The following is an 18161-nucleotide window of genomic DNA, read 5'->3' as shown; positions in this document are numbered from 1 at the left end:
TAAAGCAGAATATACTGCAGTGCTAAAGCATGAACGTGTTGTTGTAATTTAACACTCGGCCTGTGAAACTTTGACTTCCTGAGACAGAGTCAGATGCACCTTTCACAGGCGGATGGAAAGAGTGTGAACATGTGTCCTGGTAGCAAAAAGGTGTTTAGTGTGTTCTGCTTTCCTGAGTCTCTCATTAGGAAATATTTTGCTTTTATGTCAAATCATAGAACATGTTTTGTTGATAAATGATGATGATGAATGCTTGACAAAATGCATTTGGTACAAGGTGGATAAAGGGAAGAAATAGCATTGCTTTGCCGTGATAAAGACAGTCAGGTCTTTCCCGCCAACCTAGATGTGTAATTTATCATGGAGGACTAAGAAAATCACCATTGTTGATGCTTTTAATTTGAAAATCTGCGAGCTAGTTTGCGATTAAACTTCTGCCAAGGCTTCAGCTCAAACACTGATGTTTCCATGTGCTCTCTTCCAGATTGGATCCCACTCCTCCCTCTGCATCCCTGAGACTGACACCCACCTCCGCCCCCCGGCCTCTGGGCCTGCAGATTTACCTCAACAGTACCTCAAACATCTTCAATATTCTGCAGTTTCACACTCAGCTACACCGCACCAACCTCAAAGCTGCTCGACTACATCTAAATACCCCCCTCCCCCTCCTCCCTAAAACCCCCCCGGGACGGGACCCCGTCATGTTTCACTGACTGACCCCTCCCGACCGGCGAATGACAAGTGTGCATCCGAGGGTGGGGCTTGCCTCAGTCTCTCATGATTGGCTGCTGGATGGAATTAAGGTGAATGGAACACGTTCCCGAGGAGCAGAGCCCTAACCCATCAGAGGGAGAAGAGAAACGGTGAGTCGGACATTGGAGCTTTTATTCTCCTCTGCTTCTTGTTCAAGTGGCCTGGTGTCATTGTTTGAAGTGTAAGTCACACCAGACCTTTACCTTAAGGACTTTCTGCCCTTTCAGTCCCCTTCCCCTGTACTTTCCTGCGTAAACATATCCCTGAAATGAAGCAGGCATTGCTCTCTGTTCTCGTGTAATGCTGTTATGTATGGAGGGGGTTTTCTGAGGACATCCTAAAGGGAATCTTTGTTTTTCCGTCCCTCACTTTATCGTCTAAATCTTTCTCATGGTCCTCGCTGTTTTTACGTCTCGGGACCGAGCTTTCCAGACAAGCTAAACACGGTAGCAGCCTCTTTTTTCCCTCCCCGACACTCTCTTCCTCTCGTCTGAATTGTTTTCAGAGTTCTAGGCCTGACCCTGGCGCTCTGCCCCCCTGCTCCTTCAAAATCTTGAGAAGCAGGGGCAGTCAGACGGGCCCGAACACAAACAAACACAGCACTGTTTAAGCCCCTTCTCATTAATGAAAACATAATATTGGTGGAAAGGAGCCTCTCATAGTGCTGTCAGCAGGCGAAGGGGCCCTTTTGTGTGGAAGAGGCCTCTGGGTAAAGTGAACAATCAGTCAATTTCAATCTGATCTGAGCTCTAAATCGATCCCTTTGATTTGAAGTAGCTTAAATTGCGGAGCAGGAGACTTCAGTAAGGGTGCTCAGAAGTCTGTGTGTCTTCAGATGATAGGTACAGGAACATCACGGAAGCTTCTGTTTACCCACATCATGTCTTTAATTTGTTTAACCTTATCCACTGTGATAACATGTTGAGGAAGTAAACACAGCAGGAAACATTCTGCCTTGAGCTTATTAACATCCCTATAAATAACTTAATAACTAAAACATTAAAGGCAGGTTGAACAATTCTACGCCCATACAACTTTTCCCTGCTCTGTATTAATCAACAGGTAGGACATATTCACACAGCTCTTCACACATATTTCGTCACCTTGATGGGCGGGGTTTTGCAGGATGTAGCGGTGTATGCTTGGCGTGCTCTTTAACAGTTACAGAAAAGCTGTTTCACCTGAGACTGTCTGTAAACGTTATGACAGTCAGTTTGAGAATTTATCATAAGTCATGTAAAAGTCATTTTCAAATCAGCAGGGAAGCCGAGTCGCGATTGCAGTCATGCCGGCAGTAAAGTTACAAGGAGCATCAATGATACATCACATGTAAACTTCCACACTCTAATTGTTCTATTTTCTTCACTGTTTTAAGTTTTAATTCACCATCTACTTTAATCTGATCACTTTGCTTTGCTTCAGACCTCCAACACACCTGCACCTCTGCTCTCTGCACAGCTGCTGGCCCCGCCCCCCTCTTTCTGTCTCTCTGTCGGCTTTGTTGACTGCCTTCATCAGCAGTCTGTTTAATGAAGTTACAAAAATTAAATATTTTCTCTTGCAATTCAAAACAGCACGTGAGCCGTGTGTCATCTGCACCTTTTATAAGCTTTATAAACAGCGACAATCAATGCATGTATTATAGGGATGTACGGAGATACACAATAGGATTGTTTAGATTGCGTAACAGAACTGAAAAAATGTGTTCGATGAAGGACTTAAGGCAACAGCAAAGATTGAAACAGCATATTTTTCTCTTTTGCTCCTGTTTGGGCTTTGAATTCCACCACATCGCTTGTAATTCATAGCTGTGTCTCAATTCAGGGGCTGCATCCTTCGAAGAAAGCGATCTGCAAAGGATGAGTCGTTCGTAGCCTGTGTAGACGCTACGGCCAAACTGAAATGAGACGGTCTGGTCTACGGAGGATTTTCCTGTTTGCGTCACCAGCCTTCAAAATGGGACAGTCTTCGACACACCGCAGTCGGCCTTCAGATTCGTCCTTCAAAGGATGCAGCCTCTGAATTGGGACACAGCTACTTAGTTGTTGGAGCTGTTTTCCTGCCGATGTACGTCCATTAGAATAGGGGGCGGAGCTTCAAAAGGACGGAATGTTTTGTTTGGCTTTAAAGTTCAACAATCAGCAAACTATCTCCTGAATCGCTTACCCCTCCTGTAAGTGTGTACATTATCACCAGTCGTGCAGTCTTTTTAGCAGGTATACAGTCCTATTTATTTAGTTAAAAAAGGCACCTGAGTTTACAGCATGTGTTTACCACTCTCAGACTGAGAGGTAAGAGGATAGGGTGAGCGCGTGAAGGCAGCACAGGACACATTCCATTACTGTGTTTGAATTTGACCCCAGAACTTTATCACCCTAAAATCTTTTCTGTCTCCACAATTAAACCTAAATTAATGTAATTACAACAATATGAGTTTGTTATTATGTCCATGTGGGGGGATTAGCTGGCTGCCTAGAATGCCGTATCAGATTCCCCTCCTCTGTGTCTCCATGTGCTGTATTACAAGCTCGTGTTAAGAAAGTCAATCCGCCGGAGCCCGGACGGATTCCTCAGCTAACATGGACACCTGTCAGGAGATTAACAGCTCTGCTGCCGGGGGACGGGGACAGTTGGTGTGGTCATGGATGGAGGGGCCCGCACGCCGGCCCTTTCAGTTTCGGTTGACGTGTCCGGGTGTAAGAATCCTGCGTGTGTCTCTGCCTGTGTTGCAACACCTGTACCGAGTGCAGCGCTTTGCAGAGATAATTAAAAGCACAAAGCTCCCGGGGTTTCACTGCAGCAGTTGCAACACAGAGAACATATCAGTGGTGTGTTGGGCATGACAGTGGCTTTTATGAAATCTCCGCCCCTCCCTTCTGTATGTTGTCAGCCTGTTGTTTTGAACAGGGCCGGCTCTTTGAAGTGATGCTATGATTACCAGCAGGCAGAAGGAGAAAGAACACCTGTACCTGACATGCACTCAGCACAATACAGCTCTCCTTTGTACATACATGTCAGGGATTCTCTGAACATTTGATGCTATTTTTACTTTGCTGCATAGGACTGTTAAACATCGATAGCTCATTAAAATGCATGAATTGTTGTATGTCGCGCTGATTTAGTTCAAACGTAGATATGTAGCTGCAGCTTGCATCACTTCTCCGAACATGCGATTACAGCTGATGTAAGGATGCTTGCACTGTGTTGCAGTAACCATGGAAAAGGCTTGCGCCATAGTGGCGTGTGTGGTTCGCTGTGTATCCAGGAATCTTTGTTGTTGATACGTCTCGAGTGCATTTATCTGAGGAGCCTCTGGGCAGGCGCGTGTGAGACCAGATCAGAGGACTCAGTTAAATGTTGGTAAAGTCTTTCTGGGGCGATGGTTTTTGTGGAGCTGAGAAGATAAACTCTTTGATAATAAGTGACTCAGTGGAGTCTAATTTGTCTGTCGATATCTAATTGTGGACTCGATAGGCATTAACCCGCTCAAACCACAGTGACTTTCCAGAGTATAAGACCGTTCATTTTTGCTTTCATCTATTTGTAAATAAAAGAATAAGTCTAAAACGGCTGTGGCTCTGTGGTAGTCGTCTGTCAGTGGGAAGGTTTGTGGTTTGATCCCCGGTTGCTGCAGCCTGCATGCTGAAGTGTCTTTGGCAGCACACTGAACCCCAAATTGCTCCTAAAGGCATCGCGAGTGTGACTGTGCTTGAATGTTAGTTAGATCCTGGTGCACAGACTGGCATCCTCTGGCATCAGTGTGTGAATGGGTGAATGTGACATGTAGTGTAAAAAGCTCTTTGAGTTGTCTGAAGGCTCGAGAAGCGATATTTAGTTGCAGTAAATTTACCATTTAAATACCTGGATGAAGCACAACTATCCCAGAAGGTTCTTATGCAGTGGAAAGCTGGAAACGTTTTGACTTCTCTACTACACTATGGAAAATACTTGTCGTGCTCTCAGCTCCTAGAACCGATTGGGCTCAGCTATTAGCTTGCTGACGCTATGCTAGCAAGATTCACGCCAACTACATTGCATACGACATGCAGTAATTAGCTGTGTTTGAATTCTGAGGCTGCATCCTTCAAAGGTGGCGGATGTGCCATGAGACGGTCGGGTCTACGTAGGATTTCCTGTTTGCGCCACCAGCTGTTCCCACCCTTAACCTTGCATCACCAAATAAGGCTCCTGTTGCCTAGCAACAGGTAGCTAGCAGGCTAACTAGCTATCATAACTAACGTCACGTAACCTAACCTATTATTTTAAAGATAATTTGTTTCAAGGCCCCTTTCGTTATCTTTAATATTTGTATCACGGCCAGCTGTGGCTCAGTGGTAGAGTCGGTCGTCTCTCAATCGGAAGGTTGGTGGTTCGATTCCTGACTGCTACAGTCACATGTCGAAGTGTCCTTGGGCAAGATACAACCCCAAATTGCTCCCAAAGGCATAGCCATTGGTTATGGCACTAGGCCTTTGAATGAGTGTGTGAATGGGTGGATGCGACATGTAGTGTGAAAGCGCTTTGAGAGGTCGTAAGACTAGAAAAGCATTATATAAGTAAGTCCACTTACCATTTATCGCGAGCTGTTCGTTTATCACTAGCTATTCGACTGAGTTGAAACCAAAAACGTTAACATTTAAAGTGTATTCCTCGGCCGTTTAGGAGTCCGCCATCTTGTTTTAATTGGGGATACGTTGGGCCAAGGAGGATGCACCCGATGGATCCTTCATGGCCCAGGAAAATGTGGATGCATTTGTCGGCTGCATCTGAAGGAGCCTTCAAAATGGGACAGCCTTTGACGCGCCGCCGTGACGCCATCGGCCTTCAAATACCTTTAAAGGATGCAGCTCCTGGATTGGGACACAGCTATTATAATTTGACAGTATTTGTAGCAAGACCAGCTGGCTCACCAGCCACATCATTGTCCCCAAAGAATTTCCCAGTTGATCATGAACAAATGATGACTAATGGACACCCTGCAGCCAATCAGAGCCAGATAAAGGTGTAAGAGTGTTTAACTTAAGATGAAACGATGTAGCATTGGTACATAATCCTGTCCCTCCTGTGCTCCCACTGCCAGACGTTGGTGTCAGAGCTCAATTTAGTTTCCTCAGGTATCAACTGTTCCACTGAGGTGTAAATAGCCTGAGATGGGTGATAATAACTGCAGTATTTTTAGTGTTGGAGAACACTGTCAGTCCGATCTGTGCATCCAGAGGGAGGAAGACCGACCGAACATCAATCTATCATTCAAGCATACAGTAACACACGTGTAAGGAAAACAGGACAGAGCTGTGTACTATGTAAAGAAAACATTTGCATCTTGACACACTGGGAGAAAACGTGATCCTCTTCAAAGCCACATCAGCATCTTTAATGTACGAGTGCTTTGTTCTCTCGACCTCCTGTGACATTAAAGTCGGGCGTCCTTGTTGTTTCTGCCTTTAATGCCTGCCTGAGCCCTCCGTGTGTGTCTGCTACTCCACTGAAAAAGTAAACAAGATTTTACCTTCCCCGGAGAATGAGGACGGCCGGTCATGGCCGAGTTAAAGTCGCTGTTAATTGCTGTGACTTGTAACGTCACTGATTCTTTGTCTGTTGGGGTTTTAAGTGCAACGTTAAGCTTTGAATCTGCCGTCAGGTTGAATAGACTCAGAGTTTCTGTACATGCGGGTACGTCTGTCGGAAGATGAGCGTGTTTAGTTTGGTATCTATACATTATGTTCTTCATTAAGTACATAGGTGTATCCATACAGTAAGGTATGCATGTATAGGGTGGATAGAATAACATGAATACCTACAGCGTCATGTAATTATTGGCCTTCTTATGAATAGATTGCGTTAGGTATGTTGCATGGTGTTCCTATGATTTCAAATATGTTTTTGTAGATCCCTTAACTTCAGCGTCACCTTCCACCGTCACATCAATGCAACCTCTGTTAACAACGTGATCTACCCCGAGTGTTAAACCTAAATTCACCTCACTCTGTCCTGTAAAACGAGAGAGAGAAGAAGGAGCCATTTAGTGGCAGGATTTTGTCTGGTGTAAGTGTGTGTGTCAGTCAGCGTACATCTCCTCTAACAAGAGTAATTGGCCGAAACGCTCTCTATTTCCTCTGTCAATTATTGTTTCTGGATTTGTACAAGAGAGTGTTCCCCTCGAAAACTTTCAGCTGCTCTCCTACCAGCTGTGACAACATTTAGAGATGTATTTTTTTATTTATATAGAGAGTATAAAGGTCAAAAATTAAAGAACAATTGATTCCGGTCTATTGAAAATGGAGAAAAGTGGGCATCCCTGTGTTAATGCTGCATGTTTAACCTTGTAAACATCTCCATGTGGTGTTCTTCATGTGCTACAAGACATATCAGGGACAACATCAGCAGTCATCTCCATGGCTGGGCCTGTCTGCTTTTAAACTGCAGTGTACCAAGGACAGGCTGAACAACACGTTTTCAGATTGGCAGGGTTTGTGATGTCACAAACCTAAGGAACCAATCCCGTTAACGGATGGGGTAACTCAATGCGTATCATTATGTGTAACCTATGGCAACCACCACGGCGATGCGCGAGCCAGCTGTAACCGTCATCATCATTTTTGCAAACTCACAACTGACTACTTAACGTTACTACTACTGATTACTACATTTCAAGCTAGCTAAGTTTCAACAAGTTGCCGCTAAAAGATGGCAGAGACGGGTTTTGTTTCATGACGGAGGAGGCGGTTGGAAATGTGCATAGTGGGCGGGGCCTCTGCAGATTCAGGAAGCTTTAATGAGGGAGAAGGAGGAGATGATTTTTTACATGTAATTAAACGTATTTTGCACATCAGTTTAACACATCAATTTATTATTTCAAGCAGAGCATTCTATACGTCTCACATGACTGGAGCTGCTCTTTAAGGGTTGTTTTTCATTTTGAATAACAGGATAGAGCTGCTGAGAAGATAATAGTTCATCAGTGCAACATGATCTGTTGGTTTAGTTGTGGTTTGATTGGTGATGTTTACATAGATTACAACATGTGCAAACGCCTCGATACGATGCAAATAAGCTGTGATAGATGGAGATCCACCTGCTGCACATTTGTTTAATCTACACAGCACTGTTTAGCCTCACCACACGATGCAGCGTGGATGTAAAGGCAAGTTGTTCCAGCTAAATTCATTCCTTTTTTTGCCTTTCTATCAATTCAAATTAAATTTCAGTATTTCAATATATTTGCCTCTGTGAATGACATTGCAAAGAAAGCAAATATGTGATTTTATACATGACTGCAAAGTCTTAGAAATAAAAGTGATCCCTCTTTTTTCCCCGTTTAATTTATGCATGATTTAATGGTTTAGTCATAGAGATTTGTCCTAATGAAATATTTACCCGACAGCATGCATGATCATCTCAAGAGTGCTCCAAGTCCCCGTTTGGGTTGTGAAATAAAAGCGTCTAAACACAGGCTAAATGCAGCCTCTGAGTCTGTAAAGTCTTAATTTAGTATTGCATAGTACAGGATGTATCGAGCTGTATATATTTGAGGATTTAGCTCCGTGTTTATTATTGGCTGTGTGTGTGGGTAGCTGTACACTTGTGTATTTGGACAGAGGGAGTTGTCTTGCTTTCACTCAGTGGCATGCTATATCCCCTGCTCGCTCAGCCTGTAATTTAGACAGTGGCGGGACACATAAGGGAACAAAGTGTCCATTAGCGCTGGATGTATAGGACGCGTCGGACCCAGCTGTGGGCCTGTAGCATGCGTGCTCAACAATAGGCTACTGTGGCCCTCTAAACATAGGACAGGGGGCCCCATTCAGATGCTGTTATGGATATAATTCTGTGTACTATTCTCAGTGTCTTTGTATTGTTCTGTCTTGTTGAGGAGCAGGAGCTTCAAAGCAGGTGCTTGTCAGTGACTTAAAGGGCCACTTCACCCACATAACAATACACATCGTTTATCAGTTACCTGTAGTCATATCCAGCCATGCGGGTATTTTGTGACATCTGTGAGTGAGATACCAGTTTTGCAAACGTCTCCGATACCACTAGATCAGAGACGCTAAAATCAGATACAATTATTTATTAGCCCCCAAAAATCGACTTGTTCTTCTTCTCTAAAACAGCATTTTAGAAATTATGTCTTTGTAACTACAACTACAGTTTACGAGCTACACAATAAGAACAGGTGTCAGGTACATTTAACACGTGATGCTAGCAAACGATGGAGTGTTGCTAGCTAACATGTACGGTTAGTCAAAGCTAGCTTAATGTCAGCACCCAGTATTTTCTCATTACACATTTTAAAGCTGTATTTAAAACAAATAAGTGAAGATAACTAAAACCAAAAAAATAAATAGAGTTTTAAAAAAAATCAGGGTTTATTTGAAGGGAAGTTTGGACACTAGCAGCTAACGTTAGCTTAGCGTGTTACTTGGAGCTCGTCGTGTTTTGCAGTTAGAAAGGGGAACTCTGTAGCAGGAAATAATCTAAGTATCAGGAAGGACGAGAACGTTATCTGAACATCTCTAACTGCCACACAAATATGAAAGTGGCTGGAATCTTCTCTCTGCGGTGTTTCAAAAATGAGAATGGCATTAAAAAAATACTGCAGCGTTTCCCTGTCGCAGTATTTCTGTAGCGGCAACGTTATGTGTCATTAGCGTAAGTCAGATTCCTTTTGATACCATGAGCAATCAAAGAAGCACACTGGGCGAGGCAAGGTGTTACATAACTACATCCAGTCAAAACTATGAGTGACACATCACTGGAGTTATTGTGACTCATCTTGTATCACTATTAAAATTAAATAGAATAATCTGAGCCTTTGTCGTGCCACAGCTCCATTGTTGTCCTGACTATTAAAAGCCCATCAAAGAGCCACACTGTTACACTGTAGTTTATTTTTACTCCATCCAACATACACCTTCCTGCTGCCCTATATACTCACTAGAGCACTAAATGTGGATTAATCCGCAGCTAAAAATAGTCCCCCAAAAATGCTATATTTACTCCTGCTTGAGTGAAGTTTGCTTGAAAACCATGGCAGCCAGGTGTTGTAGAAAAAAACGTCTTTATAATGAAGCTGCTTTCAAAATAAAAGTCTCCAAGTTTGGGGTCACGGTCAAGGTAAGGTAAAAACATAAAGTATGCGTTTGGATCAGGATTTACAGGAACAAAAAAACATACAGATTCATGACAGCTTTATCCTTTAATTGCACCAACTTAAAGGCAATTATCTGTAAGGACATGCAGTTCCCTGTGGCTGGTGTTGATTACCGTGTTGCTATGTTCTCGTATATCTTTTGCAGTCAAGCGTGCTTCTTTAGCTTTAATGAAACCTGCGCTGACTTTAAATAGTCACGTCTCATGAGAGTGCTGGGATACCTGACAGCCCGACAATTACCTGTTAGACGCATTCCAGAGTCCCTGTCAAAGTCACAGGTGGAGAACTGGCTGTCCTCCAATCAGGGAAGACTGGGTGGTACTACCAGCAGAGCAAGAAAAGTTCCACAGATTGGAGGACGAGGGAGGGAGAGGCAGAATGTATCTGAGTGGGTCAGCAGGCTAAAGATAGCACCGCTGGTAGAGACATCAGTGTGTAGGAGAGAGAGAAACACAGACAGACAGAAGCAAAGTCAATGCATGAGGGCCGTGTAGCAGCTTGTCAGCTACATCTGCAACTTCAACCAGAAGTCCTCCTCCGCCATGCATATTTTACAGTCCCACTGCGTCATCAGGTCAGCACTGTAAGTCTTTTTCATGTCATCTTTTTTGGCTCGCCTTGTCGCTTGTCCTGCTCTGTATGTTCTGCTCCGTGTGTGCACCGAGTTGTGCAACATGTGTGCATGTTTCACGCAGCTTTCAGGTCACAGGAATCAAGTTGTTCTCTCTTCTCGCTCTTACACGTCAACTTGAGTTTTACACTGCATGTTTGTGTGTGTGTGTGTGTGTGTGTGTGTGTGTGTTAGCTGGTGGAGAAAGTACAGTATGTGCGTGTTTGTGTGGGGTTGGCTCAGGTTGCTGAGAGGCACAGCGTGAGGGACTGGAGACGTGTTGCAATCACATCAGAGTTTTAGAGCTGGAAATTGAAAGGCGCTCTGTGGTGTGCTCGTGCGGCACATGGTGTCGTGCCCCGACCTGCAAAAACTCACATTCCATCAAAAAATATTAAATCAAGCGGGATGTTTTCATCCCCGAAAACAACTCCACTCGTGTTTGCACTCAGTGTGTCACACAATTTAAGATCCTGTCAGGCTGCCTGCTTTGTTTTTTTGCAAATCCAATTTGGATTTTTTTGTTTAGATGTTTGTTCAAAGTAGAGCTTCAAACCTTCATGTCTGACAAGATGTAAATGCTTGTTTAAGCTGCCGCCCCCTGCAGTACATCTGAACCCTCACACTGAGCTGCATTTGTACATATCGTGCGTTTTTTTTTCTCTGCTTATGTTTCTGTTTCCTTTTTGCTTTTACTTCTTAGAGCCACTTGACACCGTTTCTCTCTCTAACTCTTTCCTCTCAGAGCTGTTAGAGGAGTGAAAAGCACTTCTGAGACTCCGCCAACAGTGCTAAGCTCTTTTTTTAGCTGCAAGGGCGCTAATATTTTCATTGATGCTATTTTGGGATTGATGAGATCTTAATAGAGGGTTAGAGCTGGAGCTTATTCCGAGAGCTGCGATTTGTATTATCATTTCATTACTGTGTGTGATAGCTGTGCCAGTTCTCGGCCTGTTGTGCCTTTATGAGCCAAGTGTGTGTTTGAAAACAGAGCGCCGCAGCTGGGGGAAAACAAAGCGGAACATGTGTCAGGGTGGATGAGGGACCTGTTGTTTGGATCTCAGCACAGAGATGTAGGTGAAGGTGTAGCTCTTGACAGAAACCTGAATAAAGAGTATCTGTTTTTATCCAGTTTGACTATGTTTAACTTGCTGTCACACGGGAAGACTGAGCTGTCACAGAGCTGACGGCGATATTGTCGCCTGCAGCAGCTGTATGGATTGATGTGGAAGGCAACTGGCAGAGAGGGGGGGGGAGAAACATACCTGTGAGTGGCAGTGGGTGAAAACCCCGCCTCGTGTTCCTGCTGCTGTCACTGCTTTAATAGTTTTTACCTGCACAGAGAGTGAAACACATCGGCCGTGTTCAAAGAGTTCTCGCCCCTTGCTACATTGCGTAATGTGCACCTTGCAACCTCTGCTGTTTTTGAATGTATGTCAGAGGTGTTACCTCTTCACAGGTGAGCCTGCTGACTCCTCCTGCTTCCCTCCATCCTCCTCCCACAGCTAACAAAGTCAGGAACATTATGTCCTCTAGTTGGGACACAAATTCTTTTTCCAATAAGATGCTACCGGCTCCACATTTACTATAAATCAAACATAAGTCAGTGGGCTGTTTAAGAGCCTAATTTACGGCCCTGATGAGCCGTTTGGTATGTTCTGAAAAGGGCAAACCATAACTGAGAACAAGACAGGGGTGTAATTGATGCAGAAGTAAAAAGTGAAGGTCAGTTTTATTTCGCATTTAGGCTCAATTACAGCAACTCCGAACTTACTTAACAGGCAATTATAGCGTGATGCTTTAAAAGGGCAAACACTGTTTGCTGCTGTGGAATACAAAACGATGCCGGCAGAGGAGACGCGAGAAACACGTCTGAAGTCACTTTTTTGTTTCATCACAAAGATTAGAAACAAAGGTGTGTTTGATGACTTGAGCAGATAGTTTGGTTGAGGTCGTCGTCAGGCCGTGCCTGTACGTGTAAGCCAATAAGAGCTGACGTCCATCCAGCCATTATCTATACCTTCTCAACTGGTCCAGCCTCAGGACCCACCCCCGCCTCCTTAATGACGAATCGCGACCCACATTTTTTAATTACAATCGGTGCAGTTTGGACCTGCAAAACACAACAATATTATTATCGAGCAAAATGACCCGCAGGCAGCAGTGCGTAAGAAGAACATATTCCCCCGACAGCCTTTTTTCAACAGAAATAAAGAGCAGCATAAATGCATCTTCTGTCGGGCTCATCAAGTTAAAAGAATGTAAATGTAACTGTAGCTGGGATAACCCAATCAGCGGGTACGTGGAGTGTGAATAAACTACACTACTACTGCGCGCACGTCATAGGAAACACATGTCCTTCAAAATAAAAGCGCAGCATAGACTTTCCGCCACAACTTGGAACCCTGGACTGATCGCCAATCAATCACACAGCTGACACGTAGAAGACAGACAGCTTTCATGCTCACATTCACACCTACGGGCTCGGAACCTTCAGTCTATCTATCTATCTAATAACCTCAACTATATTCATGTAAAATATAAACTAACATATATCTTAAATGTAAACAAACATTACAGGGAGGTAGAGGTGTTAATGTACCATACAGTCTTCACAGTCGTAAATGTGCAGATACAGTGATTCAATGTGTTAAGGTGTTAAGGTGTTAAGGTGTTCTTGCTGTGAGTGCTAACCACTGCGGCCGAGAGCTGACGTATGAAAGTCATAAACAAAGTGGAGTGTTTCTTTTTTTTTTCCTTCTCAGGATTCAAAGATTGAAGAAAGAGTCGCTGCGAGCTTGTTGTAAAGAGACAAATTGGCGGATGATCTCTGGTGTTATTGTGCAGTAATTGACAGAAAATGTATTTCCCCACGACGCAAGTACAGCACAGAATTTAAGGAACGACACGCAGCTGAGAGCTATGAACACCGAGACAGCCTCCGATACAATAAAACTAGTTGTAAAAAGTTGATTTAATTAAGCTTCAGCTTTACAGCCACACACATCTTCTGTATTTGTACAAACCAGCACCTTATTCCCCGTGTGACAGCAGACCACACCCCCACACCTGATGTAGAGCATGAATTAAGGAGAGGATATCTCCTTTCTTTTGTTTATATCTCAAGCTTTGTATTTATATTGCTTTAATTATAAATAAGTTTGATGTGTATGTTTGAATATATACTTTTTTATCCGACTGTAACTGTTGGAGACAGGAAGCCTTGGGAGGAGGACAGATGAACAAAGGAGGTTTGATTGAGAGGAAGGTTTACATCAGCTTGTCACAATATAAAGATGTTGTTTAAAAGTGCCTAAGTATACAGTATAATCCAAATGCCTTTTTATGGAGCGTGCAGGTTGGACACAGTTTCTTTCATTTAATAAATTAGTAAACAGGCCGAAATCATAAATCATAAGTTGGCCTCAAAGGGTTTTAGAGTCTGTGCATGATGTGACGCCCGCTTCTCTTTGGCCTCTGATTCAAACGCACAGACTTTAATCAGATTAAAGTTACAACATCATAACGAAGAGCAGAGGAGAGATCATTCTGCAAGATAATGAAGAACATATTGTAATACACCCCTCACAGAGCTGATGTGACCTATAGGCCCGTGCATTGCGTCTTCACAGAGTGGGACCTGGTTTTATTCATGCTGCTAATGGAGTCCTGCTCCGTCTCCCGGAGCCGGCATTAAAGGGTCCTAGTGTGGGAGGAGGGCTGGAGGCTATCGGGAAGTGTCTGAGAGCAGAGAGCAGGACTCTGGGGATTCTTAACACACCCAGCGCCGACATGGAGCGCTCGCCGACTCTCTCTCTCATCCGCTCTGCTTTCAGAGAGGCTTTTTTGTCTGCCTCGCTCTGCCTCCATCTCTGCGCTTTCATACTTCCCTTCAGAGCAGCCAGTTCCCCTCTGAGCTGTACATGCCTGTCACATGTGTCAGTGCGGCTGCAGGTGTGTTTCTGAGTGCTGGTGGAGCAGGCGCGTTGCTTGATGAATATGAGAGCTGCTGCCTTTATGTTCCGTCTGTTAATGTGAGTGCTTCCCATGTGAGCCATGATAATTAGAGTTGTTATGGGGGATTGATCGTGTTCACCACCAAATGTTTTTGCTGCTGCCAGGATTAGGTTTGGGAGCACGCTCAAGAACAGGGCCTTTTCTGCTAAACACAAACATTTGTTGCCGCAAATGCTCCCTTCTCGTTTTGGTTTCAAGCCCACAACTTAACTGCTGACTGAGGCCCGGCTAAGTCTCACTGCTGTCATCAACCTCGTTTCCAAGCCGGCAGTTTGCAGCACAAACACACAAAATGTTTGGGACCTTCGCAGCACTAAGGAGCAGACTGACACATTTAGCCGCTCGCATGAGGACAAACGGAGCATTTAGCAGCTAAAGGGCCAGATCTTTCTTTAGGTGTTGGTGGAGACCAAAATCAGAGCTAAAAGTTGTTGCGCTTTGCCTTCTGTAGGTTGAAAACAATGACTGTGTATATAAGTAGATGATGTGTCTCTATCTGCTCTCATTGCACAGTATTGAAGCCAAAGTAGCCCCCGTGACGGGCACTGCCATCTGGCACTGGTCACGTCATTTGGAGCCAGAGTTGCGCAGTAGAGATCGGCGGGTGGAGCCACCGTAGCGACTTCCTCTAACCAAAACACACACGAAGAAAAGGCTAAGATCCCGTAGTGTTAGTGTTTGTTACGTCTCCTCTCGCTGTTCCTCCTCTACTCTGCTACCTGGGAACAGAATGCTGCAGGAGCCCGATTTGTCAACAGAGCTGTCAATCATGAGGCCACACCCCCTTTTTATATCAAATAACTAATTAAAAGTTGTGAGAAAAATGAACACTTGGACATAAATCAGCATGATAAGAACTAACTATAATGACAGAAACATGTTTGAGAAAAATGTATTTGGATTTTATCGTTTGACTCATGTCCCATCTGTTAACATGGAGGAGGCGGGGCTTATGAGCTATACTGCAGCCAGTCAGCAGGGGGCGATAGAGAGGGTTTGGCTTCACTTTTAGGGAGCTGTCATGTCGTCCATCTTTTTAAACAGTCTATATTTGAAAAAGACAACTGCTTGTTAACATGTGCCTCCAGGCAAGGCAACAATGAGTTTATTATTTTTTTGTTTATTGAATTGTATTTTATTAGTTTTTTTGGCCTTTATTGACAGAGAGGACAGTGGATTTAACCGCTGAGCGAAACCGGCGCCCTGGTTATTAAATAGTTTAATAATGTCTCAGAGGATTGTGAATTAGATCACTTAGACTGTCAGAGTTCAATTTGAACATGACAGCTTAAAGAATACATACCTTTGTTTGAATACAATGACTGGTAGTTAAAGTTAACTTGTTTGTCAAGCGAGCTCATTAACTCCCCTGAATGATTTAAAAGTGGCTCCAGTTTTTAACCTAGTTTGAGTAGCAGGTGACGGAGATGCAGGATGATAAGAGGCTTTCAGGAGAGTCATTATTTCATTTATCTATGTATGTTCTAACTTTATGATTTAACAGTTGATCTTCACCTGGATTTGGTACGCAGAAAATGGCATCTAATTCCAAGCATTCTAATGTACACCTGGTCTTATTGGTTGTACAAATGTGAGCTCGATTTGGAGCTTATGGACTTGTCATTTAACATAGTGTTCCCTCCGGGGGAAGCAGTGCTGGAATTATACCTTCCAACTCGCTGAGCAAATTCTTCTCTGTCACATACAGCTCTGGAACAAATCCAGATGTGATCCGGCCCATCCAGTTCCTTTAATGTGTGTTTTTCATCCTGATAGACGACGTGTTGTGTTTTCATGCACTTTTACTGATGTGTTTTTCTCTTTGCTCCTCTCGTTCTCTCTCAGGTGGCTCAATGGCCCGAAAAGGAAGAGGAAGAACAGCCAATGTTCGGTGAAGAGTATGACTGGTGAGTACCTGATGGAGAGAGACTCTAAAGCAGGTCTAAAGTGGCAGCTTGGAAACAAACCTCCACCTCTTACACCTGAAGTGTGAAAGAACTCTGAATTTTCAGCCTCTTCAGAAGCAGGGAATCAAAGCGACCCCGGCATTTCCTTCAGCTGTGTTTGATACGTTTTAGGATCTCGTAAAGAAAAGGGAGATTGTAGCTGTCAGTCACAGCACGGTGCATGCAGGCTGATGAGTGACTGCACAGAAGCTGCTGGTACATGATTCATGGCTGCCTTGTGTACATTGCTCTTTCTATTTGTCACCTCCGAAGAGAAAAAAATAAAACATCTTGGCATCTGTCATCAATAAACGAAAAGCCTTCTGCGCCATCTGCTTTCTTGTCGGACGCAGCGCGTTGTTTGAGTGACAGCTCCAAATCCCCGGAGCTGAAAGAAGCAAGCGAAGAGAGGAACAGAGAGATAACGAAAGAGATAGGGTGGGAGTAACACCAACATACAAACCGAGGCTACAGACTGGTTAATGGTATTTATAAAATATCCCTCTCAAGGCGAGTCCTCTTCACATGTTCCCCTCCCCGCCGGCGTGTTGCCTGCCGCTCTGCGTCACTGCTGGAAGCTGGTAACATACTCTACCTGCCACGGTCCATTTGAACCGGAAAAGTCTGACAATGTGTCCGCCTGAGGGGCACGGTTGTCTGAGATTGGATCACACACACTTTAATGATGTCAGTGTTTTCCTGTGGGAGCGTGGACCCCTTAAACCACACTTTGGATGCTTCAACAGGCTGTCAGAAAAAGGAACATTAGTCTAGCATGTGGATTGATATTGGCCTGCAGTCTGCAGATCACACGCGCAGCCAGATGTGGAGCCACTGTGGTAAATTCAAGGCTGCACATTTACTGTTCAAAACCTTCTTCAGTAAGAGGGCACACTTTACAATTAACTTTCTTAATGATGAAGAATATAAAAGGTGTTTTTATATCATTTAAAACAGGCCTTATAGGTGAAATAAGGCTCGGCAGACTACTTCTTCTTTCTAAAGATATATATAAAATGTAATGACAATCAATTCCAGTATTAAAATTATAAGTGAATTGATTAGAGGACAAATAATGTTAATGCTGAACCAATCCATATTTTCTTAAATGAGCAGTTCGCCCCTGGAAAAAGCCACTGTCAGTCAAAGCTGGTGTTCTCTGTAATCGATAGAAGCAATAATATTTGAAATTGGCGCCATAGCTGTGGAGAAAGTTGTACAAACAGCTCGTGGTTTCATCCATTCTACATTCCTACAAAATCCAGCATGCATTGCGCCCCTCCCTCTGAAAGGAACGGCCCAGCAAGAGACGCTGCAGTGAAATACTTCCGTTTCTCTGCAGGCAACGGCTCAGAGAGGTACAGAATCCGTCATACGACGAGAATTGTCCGGTGGAACGTCTAAAACATCTTCAGGTCTGCAGTCTACGTTTAAAACCTGACGATTTTGAACGAGACATGACATTGAAGTGTAGTTTAGCGAGGTCCCTGGTTTTCCAGGGCCCACTGGAGAAGTGGAAAGCGCCATCCAAAGGCACAGAGCGAAACTGCATTTTCTTTCTACCATAATGGCATTAGCTCCCCATAATAGCATGATAGGACTGAGGTTGAAAATCAGCGAACTGGCCCTTTAAGTGAATCAAATGTGTAATGTGAAAGAGGTCGCTTAGAGAGTTATCCCT

General features: G+C 43.9%; 1 protein-coding gene across 2 annotated transcripts in view; it reads left to right on the top strand.

The window, feature by feature from the left end:
• LOC138593428 (thyroid hormone receptor alpha-B) overlaps positions 1 to 18161 on the top strand; it is a 152945-nt gene that overhangs the window by 100831 nt on the left and 33953 nt on the right. Inside the window, exons 3-4 of one of the 2 annotated variants that reach the window (XM_069664430.1) lie at positions 485 to 863; positions 16380 to 16441. In XM_069664430.1, the coding sequence (XP_069520531.1) occupies positions 808 to 863; positions 16380 to 16441 (118 nt within the window). In that variant the 5' untranslated portion in view covers positions 485 to 807. Of the gene's footprint in view, positions 1 to 484; positions 864 to 10486; positions 10491 to 16379; positions 16442 to 18161 lie in introns of those variants that run through there. The other variant, XM_069664431.1, reaches the window with a different exon arrangement.

The sequence above is a fragment of the Semicossyphus pulcher genome, unplaced genomic scaffold (genome assembly GCF_022749685.1).
Source record: "Semicossyphus pulcher isolate SPU_LCO1_2020_fin unplaced genomic scaffold, fSemPul1.0.p SCAF_16, whole genome shotgun sequence".
NCBI classification, from domain to species: domain Eukaryota; kingdom Metazoa; phylum Chordata; class Actinopteri; order Labriformes; family Labridae; genus Semicossyphus; species Semicossyphus pulcher.
Note: the sequence above shows the minus strand (reverse complement) of the source record. Positions and strands in the feature narration are given on the sequence as shown.